Below are 26,439 nucleotides of genomic sequence, written 5' to 3' on the forward strand. Positions count from 1 at the left end.
TGTCAGCCCAGAGCCAGACTGGGGACTCTATCCCAAGAACTGTGAGATCATGACCTGAGCTGAAATCAAGAGTTGGACACTTAGTGAACTGGATTACCAGGGAGTCCCTGACCTAATTTCTTTCTCACTTTTTGGAAGGATCACTTAATATTTTGATCGGTTTCAGATGCTCAAAATATATATTTGGTTTTGTAATGAAAAACAGCAAACTATCAGCCCCTGAGGCAGTGCTGTTTTAATCCCATAAAGAATGAAGAAACACAAAATCAAGTTTCTCACCTTTTTTATTTCCCTGCTGCCCCCTACTAAACCCACTGATTTTTCATGTTTTTATTAAGAGTAAGGTTTTATTTTTTTTACAAGAGAATATTATACTGGTTAATTAAGACAAATTTGGTCTCATTGAAATGCTCAGGTTAAGACATTTGTGCAAATATTCGTATGCATGCACACACCCCTCTGTGACATATTGTGTTGCTAGCCCATCTCCAAGTATCAGTGGCTTCTGGAACGTTTGAGTTTTGGTGCTGATTTGGATTGCCACATCATCCAGAAATACCAGGCACATGTGCTATGCAGTTAGATCTTCTAGGTTTCAATACTGAATGGTTCAGAATGAGTTAGTAGTGATGTCAAAACAAAAGCCAAAAATACTGGTTTGTACTAATAGGACCTTCACTAAATAATTAATCCCACCACTTTTACTTTGATAGATTTATCAGATTGCAAATGCAATCTAATTCTACTTTTTCTCTTTCCATTCTTCCCACTCTCTCCTGTAACCTTTATAAGACCTAAAATTAAAATAATATATGTATATTTATTATATATATTCCTTTGATTTTCAGTGTCTTCAATGGAATAGAGTTAATCTTGGGCTATTTTTAAAGTACTCTCGGGGCACCTGGTGGCTCAGTCAGTGAAGCCAGATTTTAGGTCTGGTCATGATCTCACAGTTCGTGGGTTCGAGCCCCACAGTGGGCTGTGTGCTGACAGCTCAGAGCCTGGAGCCTGCTTCAGATTCTCTGCCTCTCTGCCCTTCCTCTGCTCATGCTCTGTCTCTCTCGTTCTCAAAAATAAACATAAAACAAAAATTAAAAAATAGTAAGTACTCTATTAGATTTGTTCATACATTAAAGAAGTAAACATAATTAAAAGTTACAGCCAGAAATGTTAGAATTAAGAGCTCTTCTCCATAACTCTGACCTCAAGAGTGTTACCAGGTATGCCTCTGAGGTTACAGCAGCAAATGTGGGAGGTGATATTATTGCCACTTTCTAAATCCCAGTATTTTCTGACCTTTTGCATAGTAGAACCAAGGGAAGAGAAAAATAGATTCTATGTTTTGATAAGAATATTTATTTTTATTTGGAATATTTTTTAATAGAATACTTGTATATATTTAGTAAAAAAACAAACACCATAAAACAGATTTTTCCAGGTAGGTGATAAACTAGTATGTTATGAGAAACTCTCCCCCCTCTTTTGTCCTTGAATATTCTTTCATCTTTGGACAGAGGGCTTTTTTATTTGATGTTTGTTTCTTATTTGTATAGGTGATAGGACTCCATACATGAGCTGTGATGATGGAAATATCTGCTTTGAATTTTTCCCTCTGTGGCATGATCAAGTGACTCTCTCGGTCTCTAGCAAACCTCCCATGTTCTAATTTCTCTTGCCAGGTAGCGTCCCATGCCAGTCTCATGTCTGTCACAGAAGTTTACGCCAGGTTTTCCTTGAATGTCCATAAGGAAATGTCCAAAGGGATGTGTCAGCCTTTTTAGTTAGAAGCTCTCATGCATGTAGTTTTGGAAATCAGGATGACAGGTTTTAGAGACGGTGTGGGTTTTCCATTCCTTTTTTTTTTTTAAGAATTTCTCTTTACATTCCTTAAAAGTCATTGTTAAATGGAGTGTAATTGGATGAATCATTTGTTTTTAAAAGATTTGTTCTTTACATATGATCTAAAATATTTTATGACATGAACATGTCAAGACTTAGAAAATTGCTGTAATTTTAAAAATTTGCCATAATTATTTTTTTATCTAATATTTTCTTATTCCCCTCACTTTTTTTCTAGCATATAATGGACACCACTTTAGGACAGTACTATCCTCTTTTTGCCTTTTACTAACAAATAACTTTTCATCATAAAATCTAAGCTTACTATATTGCTGTATACCCAGAAAAGAGAGGATTAGATTTTAGCACTTTTAGTCTTTATAGGTTTTCTGTTAAACTCTTTCTACAGTTCACTTTAGGTAGACCGTGGAGGAAAGCTATAACTGTAGAAAAATTATATTTTGGTTATGAATTCCTTGGTTCATTTAGTAGGTGTTTGTTGAACACAGTTATACTTCAGACCATTAGTTTTCAACCTTTTTGTGTTCACATTTGACAAGGTTAAAATTTTGTTTAACGTTATAGTAAATACCACCTTTCTTGGGTGTTGAGTAGACATTGTGTCCGATATCTCCTCTCAGAATAAGTTGTAACAGTTCTACATCATATACAATAACCCACTTATATGAAACCTATCTAATTAACATCACTGTATGTTATTGTATATTATAATCATTTGAAATTTAGCATGCCTATGAAGAGTTTGTGCTCCTTACTATTTGGGAATTATCAGGGGCTTAACTAATAGATAGGTTCTAAAGAGAGTACAATGAAAAACTGTGACTAGACAGAATTACCCCTGAAATTCCTATAGTTGACATTTGAAGTACAATGCTTATTGCTAAATTTGGTGTCATGTTGGAGTCTAATGTACCATCCCTGAATAAGGTAAACCAGGCCAGTTTTCTATCCACTGTTAGAAGAGTACTACCCTTTATTGAACACCAGAGGCTCATCAGAGGTGACATTTGTCATGAAAAATACCTATTTTTTAATGTGTATTTATTTTTGAGAGGTAATGAGAACAGCAGAGGGACAGAGAAAGAGGGAGAGAGGATCTAAAGTGGGCTCTGCACTGACAACAGAGAGCCCGATGTGGGGCTCAAACTCACGAACTATGAGATCACGACATGATCCCGAGTCAGATGCTAAATTGACTGAGCCACCCAGGTGCTCCCCAAAATAGCTATTTTTAAATATTAGACCCAGACACTCTTAGCAAGTTGAGCAACAATAAGATATAACTGAGAATAGAGACCTAACCAATAGAACTAAACCAGCAGCAAAATTATTTGGGGGAGGGATTTGCTTATTAAGTAAATTGTAGATGGAGTCTCCCATACTATTCAAATTATATTTCTTTCTCTCTAGGGGTAGAATTGAGTTCACTGTAGTGGAGAGCACATGCTGCAATTCCGCTGAATTGCACTATAAAAATGAGTAAAACCCAGTTTCTCTGAGAAGTTTGCAGTCTAATTAGGAAGTCAAGACATGCATGTATTGGGGGAAACAACAACAGAGAAAACAACTTAAAGAATTGAGAAGGACCGGACAACATGTTCTAATTTTAAATGTACTGCAGTTATTAGTAGAAGAGTTGAAAGCTTTTTCCAGGATCTTTGAACACTTTTCATGGGGTTTTTTTTGTAATGGGCTAAAGAAATATGAAACTTTTCAGAGCTATTGATCACCATGTCCATTTTGTGAAAAACATCATGGGAAGGGTGACATGGGAAAGGAACAGAGATTTGTGTTCTCAGTAGGGGTTATACAGTGCTCACAAAAGCATGTCAGTCTCTTTTACTCTCGTGGCTTTGTTATTGCTTCAGCTTGGTAGGAGATTAGGTATATGGGAAGTATGGATTGTGAAATTCACAAAGGTTATAAGTAGTGATTATTAATTGCAACTGAAATGCAAATGGTCAATTATTTGAATTTACAAGGCACGATTATGATAATATAGAGTAACTCAACTGGTCTGGTGTTGGCTGGAGAGCTCCAAAGATTTCAGCCTCATATAATTGTGGACTACACAAATTTGTGTATTGGACAATAGGGTAGGAAATGTAACTAACATATTTTGACATATTTAACTAGAAAAATTCCCTCCCATATAAGTCCTATCGCTTTGCTTTGTTGTCACTAACTTAGTGGTTCTTAAGTGAGGGCATTTCTTCCTTCACTCCTACCCACCCAGAGGATATTTGGCAATGTCTGGAGACATTTTGGGTTGTCACAGCTGGCCGTGGGTGGGAAGAAGTGTGCTTTGGTATCTAATAGGTAGTGGCCGGGCATGCTGCTAATCATCCTGAATAAATAGAACTTGCATTAGCTCTCTTCACATGGTAGCTCTCTATTTTCTTCAGCTCTTCTAGAGATATGCTTTCCCCAGCTCTCATAATACCTTGTGTAATATTTTTCCCCATTCTTTTCTTTTTAACTTTTATTTCTAGATCTTGTAGACACGACTGCATACTTCTTGAGGGCAGAGGTTGTATATTCATATTGGTGCCCCGGTTTGTGGTATAATGCCAGGTACATAGTGAGAGCTCCATAGGTAAATAATTACGTGCATAAATAAGACACCGCAGACTTCTCCATTACCTTTACGGCACTTGCAAAAACTTCCACTTGCTCACCTCTCTTCTTTCCTACCTCCACTCATGTATCTCATCAGATATTAGTGTACCAAGCTTATCAACAAAATATACAGTTACTAAAAATGTGGATCTGCCCACAGTTTTAAGACCAAATACTGGCACTCCAAGATTTGCTCATAAATGCTTTTTTCAAAGGCAGGAAAGTGACAGATATCATGGGTCATACATACAGACCAGCTACCGTCAATGATGCTTGTTCTAAGGAGATGTCCCAGATAAATTCTTACTTGCTTTTGAGATACTTTGCTGTCATATCCTTGCCCCATAGATTCTAGTGTTTAACCCTGTGGTGATGCCTGACATCAATACTTGCATATTCTCACTTTGACATGGCATTTGAGTTCCAGTCCCTTCTTATGTCTTACCATGGCTTCCTTGTGTACTCAACTGTCCCCTCACACAGAATCTTTTGCACATACTGCCTATAGGGACCATTCCCTCCCACACATTCTTCTGTCTCTGTGAATACCCCTGTGACATTTTTGAAGCTTTTCCTTAGACTCTGAGATCAAGTGATATGTATCTTCTTTGCATCCATAGCACGTTGTGCCTACCTTTGCATAGTATTAACAGAAAGGCAGTTGCAATATTTGTCTTTCTCACTGAGAGCATTCCTAGTGCTTTGTGTGTGTGTATGCAAAATATTACATATTACATATGTAGTCATTGGTGGTGTGAGAATGGATGAGCCAGAATACTTCCAACCTGCAAAACTTACAACAGTCTGATTAAATCTTTCTGTTAGGAAATGGAAATTAATGAATCCAAATGTTGAGAGCTTTTGGAGAAGATGGTATAAAGTGATAAATTTTACGTTCACTGGCAGGTTTATCAGCTTAATCAGAGGGCTACACCTCTAGATAATATTAGCTTAACCCTTTGTCAAGCAAATGACTTTACTGACTGGTACTTCAGTGATGTGCTGTTGGCACAGAGCCCGAGGCAGGGCCCAAACTCACAAACTGAGATCATGACTTGAGCCAAAGTCGGACGCTTAACCAACTGAGCTACCCAGGTGTCTCAGGCTAAGAATTCTTTTTAATGTTTTTATTTTAATAGTTTATTGTCAAATTGGTTTCCATGTAACACCCAGTGCTCTTCCCCACAAATGCCCTCCTCCATTACCACCACCCCCCTTCCACCTCCCCCTCCCTCTTCAGCCCTCCAGTTCGGTTTCAGAATCTCTTTTAAGATGTAATTTTCTTTCTTAAAAGCACCTTAACACTAATTAAGGCTATGTGCAAATGCAGTAGTAGACAGTGACCCTACAACACAGCCTAAGGGCTTATTATAAAAGAGTAAGAAGAAAGGATCGAAGGGGACTCTGAATGGCTGGGTGTCCCCCTAAAGTCCCAGAGGAAGATAAATCATTAGGAATTAGACCTGACACTACTCTGTCTTGACCTCACCTTTTGGTTCTTCTCAGAATCTGAAAGCCATTTCCCCTAACCCTTCATTTCCCTTCTGAGAGGGTCTTTGACTGTCACATGTCAGGAGTGGTTTTATATGCCCCCAGAGAACAAAGGTACCTGATGAGAGGGGCCACAGCACTTGAAGAGCAGAAGGCAGTTGTGGATCAACTCTGCCAAGGGCCAGCACATAGACTTTACATTTAGAATGGAGGGAAGATGCCATTTGGCAGTCCTTTGTTTTGCCATGGAGTGCGTAGGCTCAGGCTCTGCCAGAGCAGCAGAAACCAGAGGGGAGCAAAGTAATCACGAAGAAAAAAATAATGAAAACATACAAACTGTTAGACCTACTGTATGGTATCACACCCCAACATGAGAACCTGTCAAGGGTAGTATGTGTTGTCAGATGTTTTGTGATATCCCTAAAGATTACGAACCAACATCAGTAATGATAGTAGTAACAATAGCAGTGTATTATTGAACACACACTTCATTCCAGGCCCAGTGCAAGATGCTTTAGTGCATTTTCCCTCTTTTTCTCCACAACACCTCATGAAGGAGTTAAGTTATTCTTGATTTTATGTTCGAGGAAACATGAAGAGAAGCGAAGTAATTTGCACACAGCCACACCACCCAGCAAGGGGAGGCACCAGGAGCGCATATGAACAATTGAACTTTGGAACCGGCTCTCTCAACCACTGGGCTCTACTGCTTCCTCCTCTGATCAGTGAGTCTGTGGCCATGTCTACATGCTTCCTGGAGGTTCCCAGCTAAGACATGAACCTGAGCATATGCTGAGGGATGACTCCCATGAGGTTTTCTCCTAAGACTACAAAGTGATAGCTTCACTTGTAGCTTTTGCTCTGCATAAAGATGGAGAAAAAGAGACAGCTTATGCATCCATAGCTACATTTGAGATGCAGAAATTGTATGCACTGCACAGCCAGGAAGTTACGCCAGCATCTCCCAAAACTGCTTCCCAATGGAGGTGTATTTGATACACCTCCTACACAAAACCCGTTAACCTAGAAAGGAGAACTTTGCACTTTAGAGTTTAGAAAATACTGTTTTAGACATTAAGATACTTATTGGTTGATTGGCTAGCTGCCTGGCTGGGTGACTGGTTTATGGAATTAGCCTAAGCATGATGCTTACAAATCTTGAGAATTATAGAACCTGGGCTGACCTCAGTCAAATTTATTTTGTGCCAAGGTTTCTGCCACCCCTGATATGCCCCCTCAACTCTTTATTGAAGTGTAACGTACATACACGAAATGTAAAGCTCAATTAATTATCACATCGACTTAGCCCCCAGAAGACCCCACACGTGTGTTCTACCTAGGGCTGTTGAAACAAAGTGGTACAGACTCGTTGACTTAAAACAACAGAAATTGATTGTTTCACAATTCTGGAGGTTAGAAACCTAAAAGCAAGGTGTCATCAGGGCCACACTTCCTCTGAAATCCATAGGAAAATCCTTCCTTGCCTCTTGATAGCTTCTGGTGGTTTGTGGACAGTCTTTGACTTTCTTGGCTTGCAGCTGCATCATTCCAGGTCTCTGCCTCCTTGTCACATGGTGCCTTTTCTGTGTGTCTTTGTCTTCCCATGGTTTCCTTCTAAGGACAGGAGTCATATTGGATTAGGGGACCACCCTAGTCCCATATGACCTCATCTTAACTAATTACATCTGTAAAGAAGCTATTTCTAGAAAAAGGTCATTTTCTGAGGTTAGGATTTCAACATGTCCTTTTTGGGAGGGGGATGGTGACCCAGACACCCCCATGTTCCACTCCAATCAGTACACCTTCCTCCTTCACAAAGGTAACAGCAGGTTTGTAAATAATAATAACATTATGCCACATCAGTGATAACGGAGCAAGGAGATAATGATGTAGACATTCAGTAACATCCTATATCCTCTGCCTGGACATACACATGGAATTTTGGCTCTCTTGGCCCTGCCTCTAAGTACTGATTTTGATTTTTTTTTACTTTTTTTTTTTAACATTTTAAAATTTATTTTTGAGAGAGAGAGCGTGAGCAGGAGAGGGTCAGGGAGAGAGGGAGACACAGAATCCAAAGACAGGCTCCAGACTCTGAGCTAGCTGTTAGCACAGAGCCAGACATAGGGTTCGAACCCACGAACTGTGAGATCATGACCTGAGCCAAAGTTGGATGCTTAACTGACTGAGCCACCAGGGCACCCCCTGATTTTGAGTCTATTAATTACTTTATAGAGTCTTTCCACTTTTGCATCCAGAAATTTATCCTACAACCCTAAGTCAACCTATCTGCATTTTAGTACTATTATCTCTTCTGTATTATACTAGTTTTTTTCAAGTAGTTGTTTATAAAAGCCTTCAAGAACTGTTTTTAAAAATGATCATTGCTTACCCAAGTAACATGGATGGATCTAGAGGGTATCATGCTAAGTGAAATAAGTCAGTCAGGGAAAGACAAATACCATATGATTTTATTCATATATGGAACATAAACAAAATTAAGAAAAAAAGAGAAAAAACTGATTGTTAAATGTAGAGAACAAACTGGTAGTTGCCAGAAGGGAGGTGGGTCAGAGGATGGGTGAAAACAGGTGAAGGAGATTAAAAGGCGAAAGATTTATGAGATCTGAAGAGAAACCAGAGTAGGTGAAGGAGATTAAGAGTACACTTACCATGATGAGCACTGAGTCATGTACAGAATTCGTTGAATCATTATATTGTACATCTGAAACTATTATAACACTGTTAATTATATTTGCATTACAAAATCTAATAACAATAAAAAATCAGTATTCTGAAAACATGTTTAAGTTTAATTTTTTAAATGTTTTTTAAAATTTATTTTTGAGAGACAGAGCACAAGCAGGGGAGGGACAGAGAGCGAAAGACACAGAATCTGAAGCAGGATCCAGGCTTGAGCTGTTAGCACAGAGCCCAACGCGGGACTTGAACCCACAAACCATGAGATCATGACCTAAGCTGAAGTGGATTCTTAATCCACTGAGCCATCAAGGCGTCCTGAAAACACTTACGTTTTTATATTATGGTACTGCTTTCATGACCCTTGGAGATCTCCTCTTGCGTAGTTTGGGGGCAGGGGTCTGGCAGAATAGTATATTCTTAAAGTCTCCCTTCCACATAATAGGATTCATATAATGAACTGCTATTTTGTTGCATCTTCCTGAAGTTTTTTCTACCTAAGAAACAGCAAGAGGATTTATACAGATTACCACCAGCATAAATTTAGTAAGGTCAACAATAAGCCTAAAGGTCAAGAGCATTCAGAAAAAAAAGTAGAGAATTTTTATAAACAAGAAGGCTTTTTTCCCCTAAATCATGTCATTAAATTTTTAGGTTTGTTTATTTTTCCTAAATGATTCCAAAAATAGTCCAACTGGTTTGAATAAAGATTTAAAAAAAGAAGTCTTACAAACTGGTGGTACAAATCTTCGCAGCTAGATGGTTTTGACCAGTGAATGAACATAGGCTCAGAAGCATTTCTGTGACTTGGCAAAGTCACATAGTCAGAGATACCCAGGACCAACCAGCCATTGAAGAAAATTCAAAGCAACTAGAAGACTTTTATTTTTTGGTGGTGATGTTTTAAATTCTAATTTTAGGAAGAAATGCTATTAATCCTTAAGCCAAATTACTGTGAAAATGATATATTTTGATCTGAGATAAGAAGAGAGGAATCTGCTGTCAAACACCAAAACAGATAAGTGGGGGGGGGGCGGTGTCAGAATTCTTTTGTGTACCATGTAATTGCTGCCTGACTTCAGTTCACTGTCCACAGTTTCACTGGAAGATGCACTGTGTAGGTAGCTGTGAAAGCAATTTTAAGGCAGATTTTTATTTACACTGCAGATATACTTCACCAGCCTTCTCATTTCCCATAAAACATTTTATGGCAAAGGCAACTTAAAAAGTTTTTTAATTTATGTTTTGTAACCAGAAGCTAATATGTCAAACTTGCTGCTTGTTGCCATATTGAGTCCCAGAAATGACCTGGCATTATGAATGATCCCTCTTCAAAAGGATTAATGAATACATAATATTTTTTCTTTCTTTTTTTTTTTTTTTGTAGCCAAGGACCTTTGTCATCCATTAGAGCGGTAATCAAGAGATGTAAGTTTGATTTTTCCTGCTCTGTATTTTCCTCTGTGATATTTTAAATGATGGTTTAGATTTCTAGCAAGTGATTGTATTTGATGAATCTTACAAAGAATACAAAAAAGTAGCTTTTCACTTCTTCTGAGTAATAAACCATTTCAGACAAGCAGCTAGTTTTTCATCTTTCTTTCCAACTTTCACTTATTGATAAGCCAGTTCCTCAGAATAATGTTTTTCTCTTATAGAACTAAACTATTTTTTAAAATATGGATTATGTATTCAATTTTTATGATCTAATATAAATTTTATGTAACCATTTTCCATGGGTAGAGACATCTGATGGATATGAAAAATATATCAAACCCTGTCCTTTTTGGTTCATTTGCTTCCACAGTGTTTTTATTTTAAGTTTTTAACATTTGTTTATTTTGAAGGAGAGAGAGAGGACGGAGGAGGGGCAAAGAGAGAGAGGGAGAGAGAATCCCAAGCAGGCCCCATGCTGTCTGCATACAGCCAGATGTGGAGTTGTCCCACAAACCATGAAATCATGACCTGAGCCAAAATCAAGAGTCAGGCGCTTAACCAACTAAGCCACCCAGGCACCTCTCCACAGTGTTTTTATTTAATGATATAAATGCCTGTGGAGATTGGCTCTTTGCCATATACAAGATAGAAGTGCCATAATAGAATCCTCTCCAAAATGGTGCATTCATACTTTCATCTTTACCTCTTGCTTAAGGTTTTACCAACCCTCTTGTTTAAAAGTGGTTCTTGGTGCAAAATGGTAACAAGCTTTTTAACACAGGTCTCTGCAAAGTTCCCTTTCCAAATAGAACATGTATTACCTATTATAAACAAGGATAAGGATGGGATTTATTTATTTATTTATTTATTTACCAGCAAAAATGGATTTGTTCAAGAATAGCAGAGAATTGCAATCTGGGACAAGCAAACTATAGCAAAACCATAGTCAAGTCTGCAGAACAAAGGAGAGGAACATTCTTTTATAGAGAAAAGGTGGGGAGATGGGAAGGCTGTTATAAACAAAAAGCCCATTGGAGTAAGCTGAGGAGTTCAAAATATAGTGGCTTCTTACCTGCTGAGTTACAGCTGGGCGTTTGCTGGGGAGAAGGAAAGCCCTTCTTCCGGAACCCTGATAGGGTAATAAAGTAGATGCTGAGGCCAGTCTCGTCCTGGTGGATTTGCACTTGATCACAAGTGGGAGAGCTGGTCTCAACTGCATTCTTAATGAAGTTTCCCACAAGGAAGGGATATTAGATCTTGTTTACATTGTTTGAGCTAAGATCACCATCTTAGGAGAATGTATTCTAGTTTTAGAGACATAATTTGTAATATTTAGTATACATTTAGCATATCCACAGGTTCTGAAGAACATACATTTGAACCATTGCTATGAAAATTTTGTAAGGTGGCAGTACAGAAGGATATTCCACATTTCTCAGATTTTACTTTTGTTCATGAATTATAAAGATGTGGGAATGCCACAGCCTATGTTGAAGGGACTTCAGATATGAAAATGAAAAATTCATGCCTTAGAGCCCTTTGAAGTGGTAGGTATGGGGAGAAGATGGGCACAGAGAATTTAAAAAGAAAAATTATGGTCTGGAATTTAGGCAAGAATTTTTTGCCGGCGATATAATTTAGGGCAATCAAGGCAATACCTAGTAGTAGCTAAACACTTCCAAGAAAAAGCAGAGGCTAGAGAAAATGACCAGAGGACGAATCTTAGTAAGTGACATCTGAGGCCGAGCTCTGCCTTTAAGGTGCCTTAGGGCAAGAGATGAATGACTCCAAAAAACTGCCCTGCTAAGGAGGAGAGACTCACTCCTGTCTATTGGCTTCTTACCTTTCCTTTCTCTTGGATTTTAGGACCTCTTTCTTAGGGACTGTAATTTGTACCTGACTCCCCATAGATCCTCCAGGATGGATTTTGCTTACCTTGAGGCCCCTGTGCCATGCAAGGCATAAGGAGAAGGCAGCCAAGGTGGAGTGGACAAAAACCAGGAGAGGGCTGTGTATTAGAAATCAAGGGAGGGGAGGTTTTTTAAAAGAATAAGCGAACCACAAATACCTCTTGATGCTGCAGCAAGGATAAGCCAAAGGTAGCTGAGAATAGGTCATTGTATGCGGCCCTCAGGAGGTCAGTGGTGACCTCTTAGAGAGCAGTTGCAGTGAACATTGAAGTAGGAAGCCACACTTCAGTTTAAATAATGAATGGAAAGTATGGAAGTTGGGACAACCCAGCGAGGCTACTCCTCCATGACATTTGGTGGTAAACAGAAGAAGGAAGGACTGAGGAGTGTCAGGCAGAAAGGAGATTTGAACACAGGCTGTTCAGGATGAGGAAGCTTGGAGACATTTGCAGACAATGGTGAAGGAATTGGTGGAGAGATCACACTAGAGCATAAAAAGAGGAGGTTGGTGAAAGAGGGCCATAGCAAAGAGGACAGGGGAGATGAAACAAAAGGAAAACTCTTGCTTTGAGGCATCTTTAAAAAAAGACAAAACTAAGTTGTCTTCTAATTTTTATTGGAATTTTATTTTTATTTTGTCCTTTGTGTGCACTAAAGAAATAGTTGTTGGTTGTATTTATTCCTGGATGTTTAGGCAAAAACACCAAATATTGTCATGTGATGCCATGTAAATACAAACAGAAAAATAATTGTGTCATCCCCTTTCTCACTTTCTGCCCATTCTGTAAGAAAAAGTTATAAACAATTTTTGTCTTCCCCAACTCAGTGAAATGTTTGTTTTACTCTCTCATACTTAGTCCTCCTTCTCTGACAAGGAGAAAGAATTCATCAGATTTTTATAAATTCTTCCCGTAATGATACCCCTTCTGGTCAAGCCTTGAGATCCTTTTTGCGCTCATTCTCATGAGCCCTAAATACTATGGGTAAAAATCTTGAAAGTATTATTATTGGATATATCTGGAATTTCATGCTTTTCCTTTAATTAACTTTTTAAGAGAAACTTATATTCTGAAATTTAGATTCAGCTAACATTCATTGCACATTGTAAGTCAGGAAATGTTCACACAAATTATAAAACAATGCTCTGCATGGTAGATGTTAACCCCATTTTACAGATGGAGGGTCACTGAGTTAGAAAGGTTAAGTGGCTTCACAAGGTAGACCTGAGATGTGAACGCAGACTTACTGATTACAAGTCCATTGAGCTTTCAACTCCATGGATGTTCTTATCATGTCAGACACGTGGAACTCGTACCCAGTCTGAAACAAGTGTAGTTAGTTATTTTCTTTTTTTGTGATTTTCATTGGCAAGGTGGTACTATATAGCAAGGATGCTTGTAATATAATATGTGTTTATTCTTCTGATCATCATTTAATCAGTAATTTTGAGTTATTTAGAATCAAGATTAGCATCCAGCTCTCCTGGCTACACAAGGAGTTGTCCTGCTTCAAGGAACAAACTGCTCCCAGCCTTTCCCATAATAGGCTTTGTGACCTGAGATAATTCATTTTAACCTCTCATTGTCACAACCTCCTCATCTGTTAGGTTGGAGTAAGATGATCACTGAGGTTCTTTCCTGCCTTATGATCCTGTTGGAATTTAGGAGGATTCTTTATTAGTGCTAATACTACAAATCTAGATCTCAGCCTTTTATAAATGGTTGAATATGACATTTTTTTATACTTAGAATTTAACCATATGAACTATCAAAGCTTGAAAATAATTCTTGTATCATTGTAAAATGATCTGATAACTTTAACTGTGGCCGTAATCTGAAATGCACAAAACACTAGCTAGCAATTTGTGGCAGGGGCTAAATGGAATGTATTCATCTGTATGGGGATCGATGACAAATTCAATTTTCCTGGCAGCAGCTACACCAAATCTGTTTAATCTGGGAAGGTGAGAATGAAGGGAAAGTGGATAGTTGAGAAATTAGCAGGAAGAGTGTGAGACGCTATATGAAAATCTGAAGTGTTTTTAGCTACTAAACTTACTCAACACTGACAAAAATTGCCAGTTATTCTATAAGGATCAAGAGAGATTTCATATATGTGTAAATGTGAAGGGGAAAAAATTTCAAAGCGGGAGACAGGAAAGCAGTGATTCTCAAAGAATGTGGAGGAGATCTGCACTGCACATAAAGTTGGGAGACTTTCTCTCCCCTGTCAGCTACCTCCAGAATGGGAGGACTCTGCTCACAGAGGGCCCCTCCCACCCACCACTGGGGTGAAGGGGGAGAACCCAGTGAAAACCCACTGGTTTGAGAGAATGTCCATAGACTACGGCATTACCTTTTAAATACTGTATTCACACTTTAAAATTAATCCCTATTGAAGTAGCAAATTGACTTTACAAAATAGTTTTAAACTTTATCTTTTGCACTGTTGTTAAAAACTGTAGGTAGATTTGTTTCTACTGGGGTTACGTGGGGGGATGTATCTTTGCCGCAGCAGATTTCTTTACTCTTTGAACCTGTGGTGCATCAACTTTTCTTTTCAATCAAAGTGTGCAGAGTTGGGGAAAAACAGTGGCATGGCAGAACAGTCCTGTTCCTGAATTCCTTTTAAAGCATAGGCAACTGGTTCACTCTTTTTTTCTCCCTTTCCTCTTCTATAACCCCTTCTTTTTTTCCCTTAGCACTCATGAATAGTGCACAGCAAAAATGCCCCGTGGAAGAGGTATGTTTGTGACAATAACATAATGTCTTTTGATAGTGTTGTGTCTGCTGATTCTGGCTGTCGTGATGGTGATGTGACTGTAGCACGCTTGGTGAGCTTCTGACTTAACCCATTCTTACAAATCAGATGCACCACTCAGAGCTTGAGCCTCTCTGTCCTCTTCTATTCCAGTAGACAGAATGCACCTCAGCGTGGTCTAGCTCCTGATAAAAATGTAGCAGTCACATCAGTTAATGGTATGAACCTAGGACTCCTGGGACACTTTGCCAGCCCAGCAGAGGGTCAGCTGCCACAGCTCCAACTCCAGCCTTGGTTTCCTTCGCACCCCCCACCTCCTGCTGCCCAGCTTTGGCAGCTGCTTGTTCAGAGAGAATTAGAAGTTAATGGAGGAAAAAGAGGATTCATACCCTCAACCTTTTCAAATCAGAACAACTGAAAAAGTACAGTACTGGAGAGATAAGAAGGCAACTGGTAGAAATAGTTTACATCTGAAACAAATTCCTTTTTGTATGCATATCTTTGTAGTATAGCGTTTAAAGAATTTCTTAAAGGAATCATTAGAGTGTGCTTCTTGAAAATAGGAATAATGTTCTCTATTACACATATGTGTGATAATGTGACACTATCTTCCAGATCTTATGATTAAGACTTGATTTAGTTTTAAAATAAAATTTGCAAAAACTTTAAACCATCTAGCCTTTTGAGTTTGAGGCTTGAAGGAAAAGTCAGTGCTGCATATACATAATATGTTTATAAAAGTGTTTTGAACAGTTTTTACATTGTTATTTTTTTTGAATTTAAGTAATAATATAATTGAAAGGTTATAAGATTCCAGAAAAGTTAGAAAATAGATAACAATTTGACCCCTTTCACCTTTGCAAGAGAGTTGTAAACAAACATGACAAAAGTATAGTCATATGGGTTAGAATATTAAAAAAAAATTTCCTGCCCATTGTAATTTCATGTCATCGTAAAGCTCTTACCAAGCTTAGTATTAGTACTTAATAGCTTTCTTCCTTTCTCTTTCATTCTTCAGATTATTTTCAGAACCATGAAATGTGCTTTTGGGGAATTTTTGAAATCTGTATTTTCTTACGTAATTCCAATATATAACCGTAATTAATTTTATGCCATATAAACAGATCATTTTGATTTGCTTTTCTACTTATGGATGTTAAAATTCATATATCCTCTTTGATTTCAAGTATAAGTTAACTTTTTCCAATAATGTACCCTATAAAAATGTAAACCTTTTTATTAAATGTACTGATTTTGTATTATACCAGTTCTTTTCTTTCTTCTATAGCTTCTCGGACTTCTTTTCAGAGTGAGCTTCATCGAGATAGGAGGTATGGTTACAACAGAGGTCATATATTCTGTTAATAATGAAATCAAAATTTGCTGTCAGTTAGCAAGTTAAATATTTCTCTTCCATAAGCAATGTATTACATAAGCAATGTTCTACCTCATCAGTATATTTCCTAATTTAATCTGTGAGATTGAATGATGAAAATTTTGCTGGGAAAAGAAGCAATACAAACCTCAAAATGTTCTTTTGGCAATAATTATTTCCTGAAGTTAATTTTTTAAATGTTTATTAAGCAACTGGTATATGTAAAAGATTGTTGTATCTACTTCAAAGAAATGCTTTGTACCTCCTACCTACTTAGTAAATGTTGCAGAAATAAATGGATGACAGGATCGAAAATTGAATGAAAGAATAAGGAAGAGAATCAGGCTGGGTAGATAGCTGAATGGATAAATGGCTGGATAGCCGGTTGGAGAGAAGGTAAGAAGGAGGAAGGAGTCACTGAACAGATAGAAGGAAGGGCCAGTGGGCAGACAGACAGATGGTAGAGTGGATGGAAGCGTGGATAGGCGGATAAATAGATGGGTGGAATTTTATAAAACAGAGTCCCTGCTTTCACATTTCTTACAGAGTATAATATAGAGTAATGAAGAATGAAGACTTTAGAGTCAGCCACAACCAACTTCAAGTTTTGACTTCACTGCCTTCTCAGTGTGTGACCCTGGGCAAGCTGCTTAATCTTTTCTAGCTTTTGTATCCCTGTCTTTAAAATCTTGCTAATCAGGGGCACCTGGCTGGCTCAGTCAGTGGAGCATGCAACTCTTGATATCAAGGTTATAAGTTTGAGCCCCATGTTGAATGTAGAGAGTACTTAAAAATAAAATATTTTTTTGAAAAATGTTGCTAATCATACCTTTCTCAAGGCTGTCATAAGGATTACTATATGTGTAGTGTTTATTATTAACTAGTAACTCCAGCTTAGTCAGACAAAAGCTGTGCGCAGAAGTTTTTAGTTATTGCAATTCACATTTAATCAATAAGCAGGTTCTACTGTTTTATGGGCTAGCGTGAGAATATGTGTATATGCCTAGTTTTGATAATAGCAGTGCTTTTTAATTTTATTTTCTGTAGAGTGCTAGAGAGAGGCAGAGCAGATATCATCATCCCTATTTGTTAAATGAGAAGACTGAGGCTGAGAGAGGCTGAACATTTGCCCAGGGTCACACCGTTGGTGCTTATTAGGAAATCAGGTTGATTATAAAGTTTAAACATGAGAATGTAGAATCAGATTTTTAAAAATGGTGCATCACTGTGTCTCTCAGTATTAAAGGTCAATTGTCAAATTCATATACAAAACTGACCAGGAGCACAGACACACATATCAGAGTCTAAAAGTAAACATGGAAAGATAACTTTGAATTGGGGTAGAGTTGAGTTGGGTGAGGAGGAAAAGGATATTCTTTTTATCTGGTATCATGTCAGAGTATGTAATTTATAATGGCCGAAAACTAAGCAATTGTACTTGGCTGGTGTACTCTTCCACTCTATCGTATATTTGTGTTTGTGGTGTGGGCTGGAGAGCGGGACCCTGCAGTGAAGAGATTGTGTGGGGCTTACTTAGCTCTTACCCTCAGCAACCAACGCGGAGCTAAATGGGCTCATGGTACATCTCTAACATTGGGGTCCAGTGTCCTAGAAGATGACTGTCATTTGCTCCCTTGATAGTGCAGGCCAGACACATCATTTCTGTGATTATGGCAACGCTTAAGTAACTTTGGGGGGAGGTGGTTGTTTGTATGAACCTTTGAACATTTGCAGATAGACGGTAGCATGTTGTCGACCTACAAACTCTCACTAAATTCTTGTCTGCTAGGCGCCCAGAGATTACCATTGTGGCTGCTGAGCCCCTGAGGCCAGCTTCGTGGTTTCCAGGAGCTCCGCCCCCAGGATTGGGATTTCCCCCGCCTTCTGCAGCAGGCCCCTGGAGGCCCAGTGAGCTGGTTCCTGCTGAGGTAAATAAATATCACATTATCTCTTTGCATATAATTTTAATTTTTTTAATGTTTATTCGTTTTAAGAGAGAGAGCATGTGTGTGCGTGCACACACATATGAGCTCATGCACAAGTGAGGGAGGGGCAGAGAGAGAATCCCAAGAAGGCTCTGTGCTTCCTGGGAGGATCCTCTCTCTATCCTCTCTCTCTCTCTCTCTCTCTCTCTCTCTCTCTCTCTCTCTGCCCCTCCCATGCTCCTGTTCTCACACTGCCCCCCCCTCAAATAAATAAAACATAAGAGAGAGAGTCTGATACTTAATTCTACTGAGCCATCCAGGCACCCCTGCATTTTATTTTTAAAATTAAGTTCAAAGACAAGAAAAGTGAGATGTTTAACACTTTGGCTATTTGTCCATAGATGTCTAAAATCTTCATTCTTGGGCGCCTGGGTGGCTCAGTCGGTTAAGCGGCAGACCTCCGCTCAGGTCATGAGCTCATGGTTTGTGGGTTCAAGCCCCACATCAGGCTCTGGGCTGACAGCTCGGAGTCTGGAGCCTGCTTCAAATTCTGTGTCTCCTCTCTCTGCCCTTCCTCTGCTCACGCTCTGTCTCTCAAAAATAAACATTAAAAAAGATAAAATAAAATCTTCATTCTTTATTTTGCAGCTCCCACCATCTTATGAACAAGTCATAAAAGAAATCAACCAAGTTCAAGTTAATACTACGAATAATAATAATGCTGCTGCCACTCCAAGGCACACAATTACTTCTGCAACTCAGACCGACTTTTCAGAAGAAATAGACAACCATCTGCCTCAAAGTAGTGCAAGTAATTTGTCTTCCCTAATTCTGACCTGGTTCTAGGGAAGTAATCAGTAGGCTTCTAGCCTTTGAAATAATTTGCAACTTGTGCATAATTCATTGAGCTCTGCTTCCCAGTCAGTGTGATCACTGTGTACTTGCTTTATTTTCATTTGGTGTGATTATTACAATAGATCATTCTGGGGAGCCTCAAGCCCGATCACCCTATTTCATATCACAGAAACATCATCCTTTTAACTCATGGTTGTATTACCACTGATCCTCTGTATTCTCATTGAGAAGGATGTTATAGTTCGCAATTTAACTTTGATAGGATGTTAAAGGTGGTTGTCCTGTTAGGCTTTTAAAAAGCATTGTATTCAAATACCAAAGATGAGAGTATGTTACTTGGGAAAGTAAAACAAGAAGTGTTGGAATTCTGACGAGAGAGTATTTGCATGATAAGTCTATTGAGAATCAAGAATTTAATGGTGTTATAAAATATTTTGTAGTGAATATTTCTTTTATGAATAAATGTAACTTAAACACTCTTGTGAGAAGCTGAATATAAACATCTCCCCATTGATTTTGGAATTACCTTTTACTAACTAAGGAAACCAAAATCTCTTGATATTCTACATGTATATTTTAAAAAATCTGTGTATTTTTTGTCTTTTACATTATAATGTTGCAACTTCTTTCCTTTGCTTTTGGTCTTATCAGCACTACAGGCACCTCTCAAGCCTCTCCATCCTTCCCCAGTGGTCTCAGTCAGTGATCGTCCAACAGATGTGGCACCTCTAATAGTCTTTGATATTTCTGAAGAGCAGAATTGTCCAGAGAACTCCAGTGCTACACGATGTCCAGTGCCAAGACCAAGATCAAAAGCCAACCTCAGACCTGTAGCCAGAGATAGTCACATTAAAGAGCAAAATCACCAGCAAATCAGCCCTGTGGCCACAGAAAGGGCATCCTCTCCGAGTGAGCCCCAGTCTTTGCTGGACAGCACCAACGACTTGGATAGTCAGGCAGTGATGAACATTATGAACACAGAACGAAGCCAAAATAGTGTTGTTTCAAGAATCAAAGCATTTGAGGGCCAGACAAATAACGGAAACTTGGGACTGTCTTCAAAACCAGAAATTGTTCCCCGCACACTCCCTCCAAGGCCTGCTGTTCCCTCAGGGAAACCCACAATAGCTCCCAAACCAGCTGCTAACAGAGCTTCTGGAGAATGGGACTCCTGGACTGAAAACAGACTCAAGGTGGCCTCTCGGCAGGGGCTCCCCCCACACCCTCCACCACAAGAGGTAGGGAGCATCCCAGTAACCAAACCTGAACTGCCAAAGAAACCAAATGCTGGCCTTATACGAAGTGCTAATCCTGAGATTCCTGGAGGGGGATCTGCGGCTGAAAGCCCTGACGGTGGGAAGAAAGTCCCAACTCCTGCTCCTCGGCCTTTGTTGATGAAGAAATCGGTTTCCTTAGAAAATCCCAGCCCTGCAGCTTTGCTGAAACCAGTCACCGTTCCCCCCCGACTCTCAGTGGTGTCACAGGCCAAAGCATTCAAGTCACTGGGAGAAGGACCCTCAGCCAACTCTGCAGTTCAGGCTCTGCAAAGCAAGCCTCCAGGGGACATTGACCTCATCAGTTTTGATGATGATGTTTTACCCACCCCAACTGGGAACCTGGTTGAAGAATCTGTTGGTTCAGAGATGGTTCTGGGTGAGTAGAAATCAGAAGTGGAAGGGAATGTAAACTCATCAGAGGGTACCTTGAATGGCATTTGATGTTTTAGTTTCTAGGACATAAGTTATTGAGGTCTGTATGTGTGTGTTGCACATGCATGTGTGTGTATGGAAAATAGAAACACAGAGAGTTTAAGAAACATGGAGCTGGGTAGAAGATAGAGACAGAGAAGGAAAGGAAAAATATGGAATGAGGGAGACAGAGAAAGAGGGAGACACATGTTGATGACTGTTACATGAGCCAGGAATAAGCAGAGTCGGTCTAGCAACAAAACTAGGTGTGAGGCTGGCTCCTTACTTTGGTGGGTGGAGATTCAAGCCTGAGGGGGATGCAGGGGAAATTTTTCATAGATGAGAAATCATGCAGTGGCCCCAGAAAGGCTTCTCAGATTTAACCGGCCCCACTGGGAGGGCCAGGAGAGAGGCCAGCCCTGGGACGGACTCTGGCAAAAGCAAAGCCAGGAATGAGGACGCAGCCATATGTCACAAAATTTTTTCTTGGTAATCTTCACAGAACATCTTCCCTTGGGAATGCAAAGTTTTGTAAATAAAGTACAACAGCTGTAAGTTTCCTGCCAAGATTAGGACAATTAAATTTCTTAAGGGGAAATTCAGAGAGTATGCTTTCTTTCCTCACACTGTTCACATGGAGAGTATGAGCATAAAGCTTATCTTTGATTTGTCAAAGTAAGCTGCTTTACTTGTCACTGAGGATTCCTTTACTGCTGTTTACTTATTTGGGTAGATTTTGTGAACATATAAACTTCATAGTATTTTCAAAAGGTTAGCTGTCATCTTATAAATGTTTAACATGCATCAAAATGGCTTAAATTCTGTGATTTGAAACCAAATTCTGCACAGCACAAGTATATTCTAAATTATAACAAACATGTTTATTAAATATCCTGTGCACATTTAACTGGCTATAGCTTGCCTCTTGTCTATAAGGGGTACAAGGAAAGACATTAGAATATATTGAGATTCTGTAGTGTTCCAAATTCTCTGCTAGATACCCAGACATATATCATTTAATTTCATACTTGCTGTAACCCTCTGAAAGGTTTTGTTCTTAGTTTGCAGGAGAAAATGGGACTGAGAGAAATCAATGGTAACCTGACCAGTGTCCTAACACTAGCAGTTTTCAAGGCATGATTCAAACTGTGTTTTTTTTTTTTAAGTTTTATTTATTTATTGTGAGAGCACACACGAGAGCAGGGGAGGGGTAAAGAGAGAGGAGGAGAGAATCCCAAGCAGTCTCCATGCTGTCAGCACAGAGCCTGACATGGGGCTCGATCTCATGAACCATAAAATCATGACCTGAGCCAAGACGAAGAATCAGATGCTTAACCAACTAAACCACCCACTACTCCTTTTTATTCTAGATCTGGTACATTTTTCATTATATTATGTTGCTACCCAACATTTTCATGAATCATTACACCAGGTAACACTTTGAAAACTTTTGAAGTCTTTGTTATGTCATTTTCTTACTTAAGCCTTTTTGGTATTACAAAGTTCAGGATGGGACATGGATGGGTACATCCAACAACAGCAAGCTGAAAGAGGTGGAAATACTACAAGCCAAAGAAACACCACCTTTTGTAGAAGCTGCTAGATTCTGTGAGGATGGCAACTTGGTTAATAATGGCTAGAATTTATTCTGTGTCATCAAACAGATGATTATAGTCGTCTTCAAAAAGAAGGTCAACCGTATACATTCAACATGAATATAGTCTCATGCTTCATACTCAGCCTTTTCTGTTTCTTGATTTCTCCCACTTCATTGCACAACATTTCATTATTTAGGCAGTCTTTTAGCAAAATGTGTAATTTGCTTGCCCTCCCTGACTTTCACCATTGCTCTCAACTGTGGAGTTTTACTGAACACGGACTTTTTTCTTCTTTCTAACCTGCACCTCCCATAGTAACACCATCATATACCCAGGCTTCCCTAGAGAATCCTAGAGATTATCTTTGAGTCTTCCTACCTGTCACACAGTGGCTCTTTGTTTGGATTTGGAGTGAGACAGGCCAGAGTCTACCACTTAACTGCTATGCGACCTTGGGCCATTTACTTGACCCCATAGTGCCTCAGTTTCCTCATCTATAAAACACGGTGATAATACTCCTCATGGAGGTGATACCAGGATTAAATGTGATTATGCATGGAAGCCCTGTCATGTCCCATGTCCCATAAAACATGGGAAGTGCCCATTAAGTAGTAGTTATTATTGTTACTCCTTGTCCTTCACATCCAATTAGTTACCAACTCCCGCTGGTTTAGCCTTCTAAGTGGTTCTTGAGTCTTTCTCATCCCTCCTCCATTACCTCACATTAGGATTCTGTGGCCAGATTATTCAATGGCCTCCTAAATTTAACTCTTGCTTCTGTCTCAAACCCATCATCCTCCATATCATGGCTACCCAAGGGATTTTTTTTCTAGACTGTACACTGGACCTTGTTGCTTCCCTGCTTACTGGCCTCCAGAGGCCTTTAGGACTGCCTCTGAATTCCTCAACATGCAGAGAGATTTTTGTTTGTGTATCGATTTGGGGCTTTGTGACTTTTTGATGGTATATCAGTAGCATTGTCTTTGTAAATAAAGGATTATGGTCTCTTTGTGAAAACTTACTCAATCATCCTGGCATTAGCCAGAAACTGGGAGAGAACATGAGAAAGGAGAGGAACTCACAAATAACATCTTTCCTTCTTTTCCTTCCCTCAGAAATATAGAAAATCTAATAAAGTAGTTTTCATAAAATGAAGTTGCCGTATTAATCTCAGGAAATAGAGATCAGAAAATACTGAGGCTATGAAAACATAGTAAAGATTAGAAAAATTATTAAAGGAAAACTCATAAAACAAGCAATTTAATATTGGATTCATTTCTTGGGTAGAATGCCTTCCAGGTTAATGTAATGGAGCTGAGAAGTATTAGCAGTTCCTCTTCACACCTTTACAAATCATACCCAGTTGTCACCAAAAAAAAAAAAAAAAAAAAGGCAGAATGCCTCTGCTGTCAGTCCCATTACACAGCCCAGAATAATAGTTTAGCGGCCAATTTCTGCTATTAACAGAACTCAAGGGAAGGAAATGACAGAAACGCAAGCCAAGGATGGTGAAACTAATTATGATGACAAGCATATTATTAGAGACAGGTAATGGGCAGAAAACTACATTATCATCAGTGTTTTTCTCAGCCCAGTAATGAAGACCATGCGGATATAGGTGTAGAAGGGACTACTTGTTTGGCAGCAGGTGTAGAATAATTGGTTTGGTGTGGGAGCTGGAAGGAGGGCAGAATAAATACTGCAAATGAAGGTGGAGAAAATGCCATTGACATTCCTTAGATTTGGATAGGAGATTTTTCTTTATTTTGAGATGCTTTGTGTTTTTTTTCTACTTTAGAAACAAAAGCAAATTCGGTAATAGAATTGTGGTATTGTGGTTCTTAACCCTTTCTGGATCACAGAACTCTGAGAATCAGATTATCCTGTGAATCTTTTATCTGCCTCGAAAATAGCCCTTTAGCTCCTGTATGCACAATTTCCAGAACTTCAGGGGCTCATTCTTGCACCCCAGTGAAGGGCTGCTACTACTACAGAATATTGCAAATAACCTCCCATGGACTGCCTGAATAAATAAAGGTACATTGACAATACAGGGGAGGATTGTGTGTGTTAATTAAAAAGGAGGCACACCACCTATTATGTCCCACCAACCTCTAAGGTACGATTAGTGAGGTACAGATAGCATTCATGGCATTTTAGCTACTGTTTATGTTAAAGCACACATGTACACACAGGTAGTTTCTTTGGAAAGATGTCTAAAAAGTTGGTAACAAAGGCAGTCTTTATGAGGGAACGGGGTTGGCAAGAGAGGATGGGGGACCTGATTTTCAAAGAGCTAAACATAAGCAGAATTAGGATGAAAAACCAGGAGAGTTAGCTCTTGTCATCTTTGCCTGAGAGACAGAGAGGGCCGCTTCCCCTGCTGATCCTCACCCTTGTGATGAGCAGAAATTCTCAAGTAATAGTACATGATTTTTCTAAATTGATGTGTTATTCAGGATTTCAAATAGAAGCTAATAATTTTTATTTACATTATCTCCTATTATTTAAATTATTCTTATTTACCTATGTCTAAATAAGACCTTCAAAAACATGTATGCACATAAAATCCTATTAAGTAGAATCACTGAGGAACTGTGTCCAATAGAAAGTTTTAATTTTTCTAGTTATCTTATAGAAAGTTTTATGGCTATTATTGCCTTTTAGAAGCAAGTAAAGGAACAAGGATTTTCACTTTTCTTCCTTATTTTTAAATGGTGTTTGGTTGGTTGTCAGGGGATTTCTTTCAACTTACTCATAACTTTTTTCTTGTGATTGAATTTATTTTATTAGATTTTTTTCAGTTACAGAGTAATATATTTACTATAACATGTCAAACATGCAAACATTTAGTAGAAGAAAAAATTATCTCTCTCTAGTCTATCCATATCCTAGTATGAAAAATATTGTATGTAGCTTTCCATGTCTTTGGATATTTCAAACCAAAGCTTATAAACACATATACATGCTTTTACCTACTTTTACAAACAGTTTTATCATACTGTACCCCCCCCCTTTTTTTTTAAGAGAGAGTGAGCAGAGGGAGTAAGAGAGTCTTAAGCAAGGCTCCATGCATGGAGCCCAACATGAGGCTCAGTCCCACCAACCTGGGATGAGGACCCAAGCTGACCCCAAGAGTCGGACACTCAACCACCTGGTGGCCTGAGCCACCCAGTCACCGCTGCCCCTTTTTTATTTTACAGTGAGACTTATGGACTTCTCTTCAGGCCAGTAGGTCTAACTCCCTGTTTCCTTGTACCTGCCTTACATTTCTTAGTATGAATGTATCATAGTTGATTCAACATTCCCCCAGTTGATGGACAGGTGCTTTTAGATTTTTGGATTTCTTTTACCTCTACAGAAAATACTGCAGTAAGCCCTGTCGTAAACATTGCCATTTCTACTAGTGCTTTTATTTCTGAGGAATAAATTTCCAAAACTGAGCCTACTGGGTCAAAGGTTATGAACTTTAAACATTTTAATAGTACCAGTAATCCAGTTTCCTGCTTGGCGAATGCCTGGAGTTCCCAAACATGAATTGCCATCCATAGGTTGCTCACTTAGATTTCTGTTAGAAAAAGTACTCCGTTCATAAGAGACATAACAAGTAAACTTCATACTAGTTGTAGCTAAAGAGATTTGCATATCATCATCAAGATGAAGATTAGCCCCCTGGTCCCACCTTCTTACTGAAGTTGTGCTGTTTGTTCTCCCAGCTAATCTGCACACCTCGTCTGTGTCCCAGCGCTGGACGGCATGCAGACGAGAGACACATGCTGAGCTCGCTGACTTGGTGAGCACAGCTGGGGCAGGTCATCAAACAGACCCCCTCCTGCCAAATCTGTAGCACCAGAACACTGAGATTTCCCTGCTCGCTGTATTGAGAAAGATTTTCTTTTTCCAGAGACATGTATAGTAGAATAATTTTACATGATCTGGGTGCCAATTATTAAAGAGTAGCTAATGATCTTAAAAATAAAGAGGAAGAGAGGATAACTAGAAAGGATACTTTGAATACCTCTGTTATATAAATTGTATCTATACTACTTCAAGCCCTTTAGGTTAAACAAATATATCACTGAACCCTTGGTTTAAAAAAAAAAAAAAACACCTCATTGGCAGTAGGTGAGGATTTGGGGCAGGTGTCTGAGGCCAGTCCTCCAACAGCAAGCATAATTTGGATACCCTCTATGCTTGGACCCTCAAGGTACTGATTGG

General features: G+C 39.0%; 1 protein-coding gene across 2 annotated transcripts in view; it reads left to right on the plus strand.

Annotated features, from left to right (window-relative positions):
- SH3D19 (SH3 domain containing 19) overlaps positions 1-26,439 on the plus strand; it is a 90,622-nt gene that overhangs the window by 26,334 nt on the left and 37,849 nt on the right. For both annotated transcript variants that reach the window (XM_029940184.1, XM_029940194.1), the window contains exons 3-8: positions 10,061-10,101; positions 14,722-14,762; positions 16,069-16,111; positions 17,945-18,083; positions 18,729-18,891; positions 19,587-20,588. In XM_029940184.1, coding sequence (XP_029796044.1) covers positions 14,747-14,762; positions 16,069-16,111; positions 17,945-18,083; positions 18,729-18,891; positions 19,587-20,588 — 1,363 coding nt within the window. In that variant the 5' untranslated portion in view covers positions 10,061-10,101; positions 14,722-14,746. The remainder of the gene's footprint in view (positions 1-10,060; positions 10,102-14,721; positions 14,763-16,068; positions 16,112-17,944; positions 18,084-18,728; positions 18,892-19,586; positions 20,589-26,439) is intronic.

Source organism: Suricata suricatta, chromosome 1 (assembly GCF_006229205.1).
Source record: "Suricata suricatta isolate VVHF042 chromosome 1, meerkat_22Aug2017_6uvM2_HiC, whole genome shotgun sequence".
NCBI classification, from domain to species: domain Eukaryota; kingdom Metazoa; phylum Chordata; class Mammalia; order Carnivora; family Herpestidae; genus Suricata; species Suricata suricatta.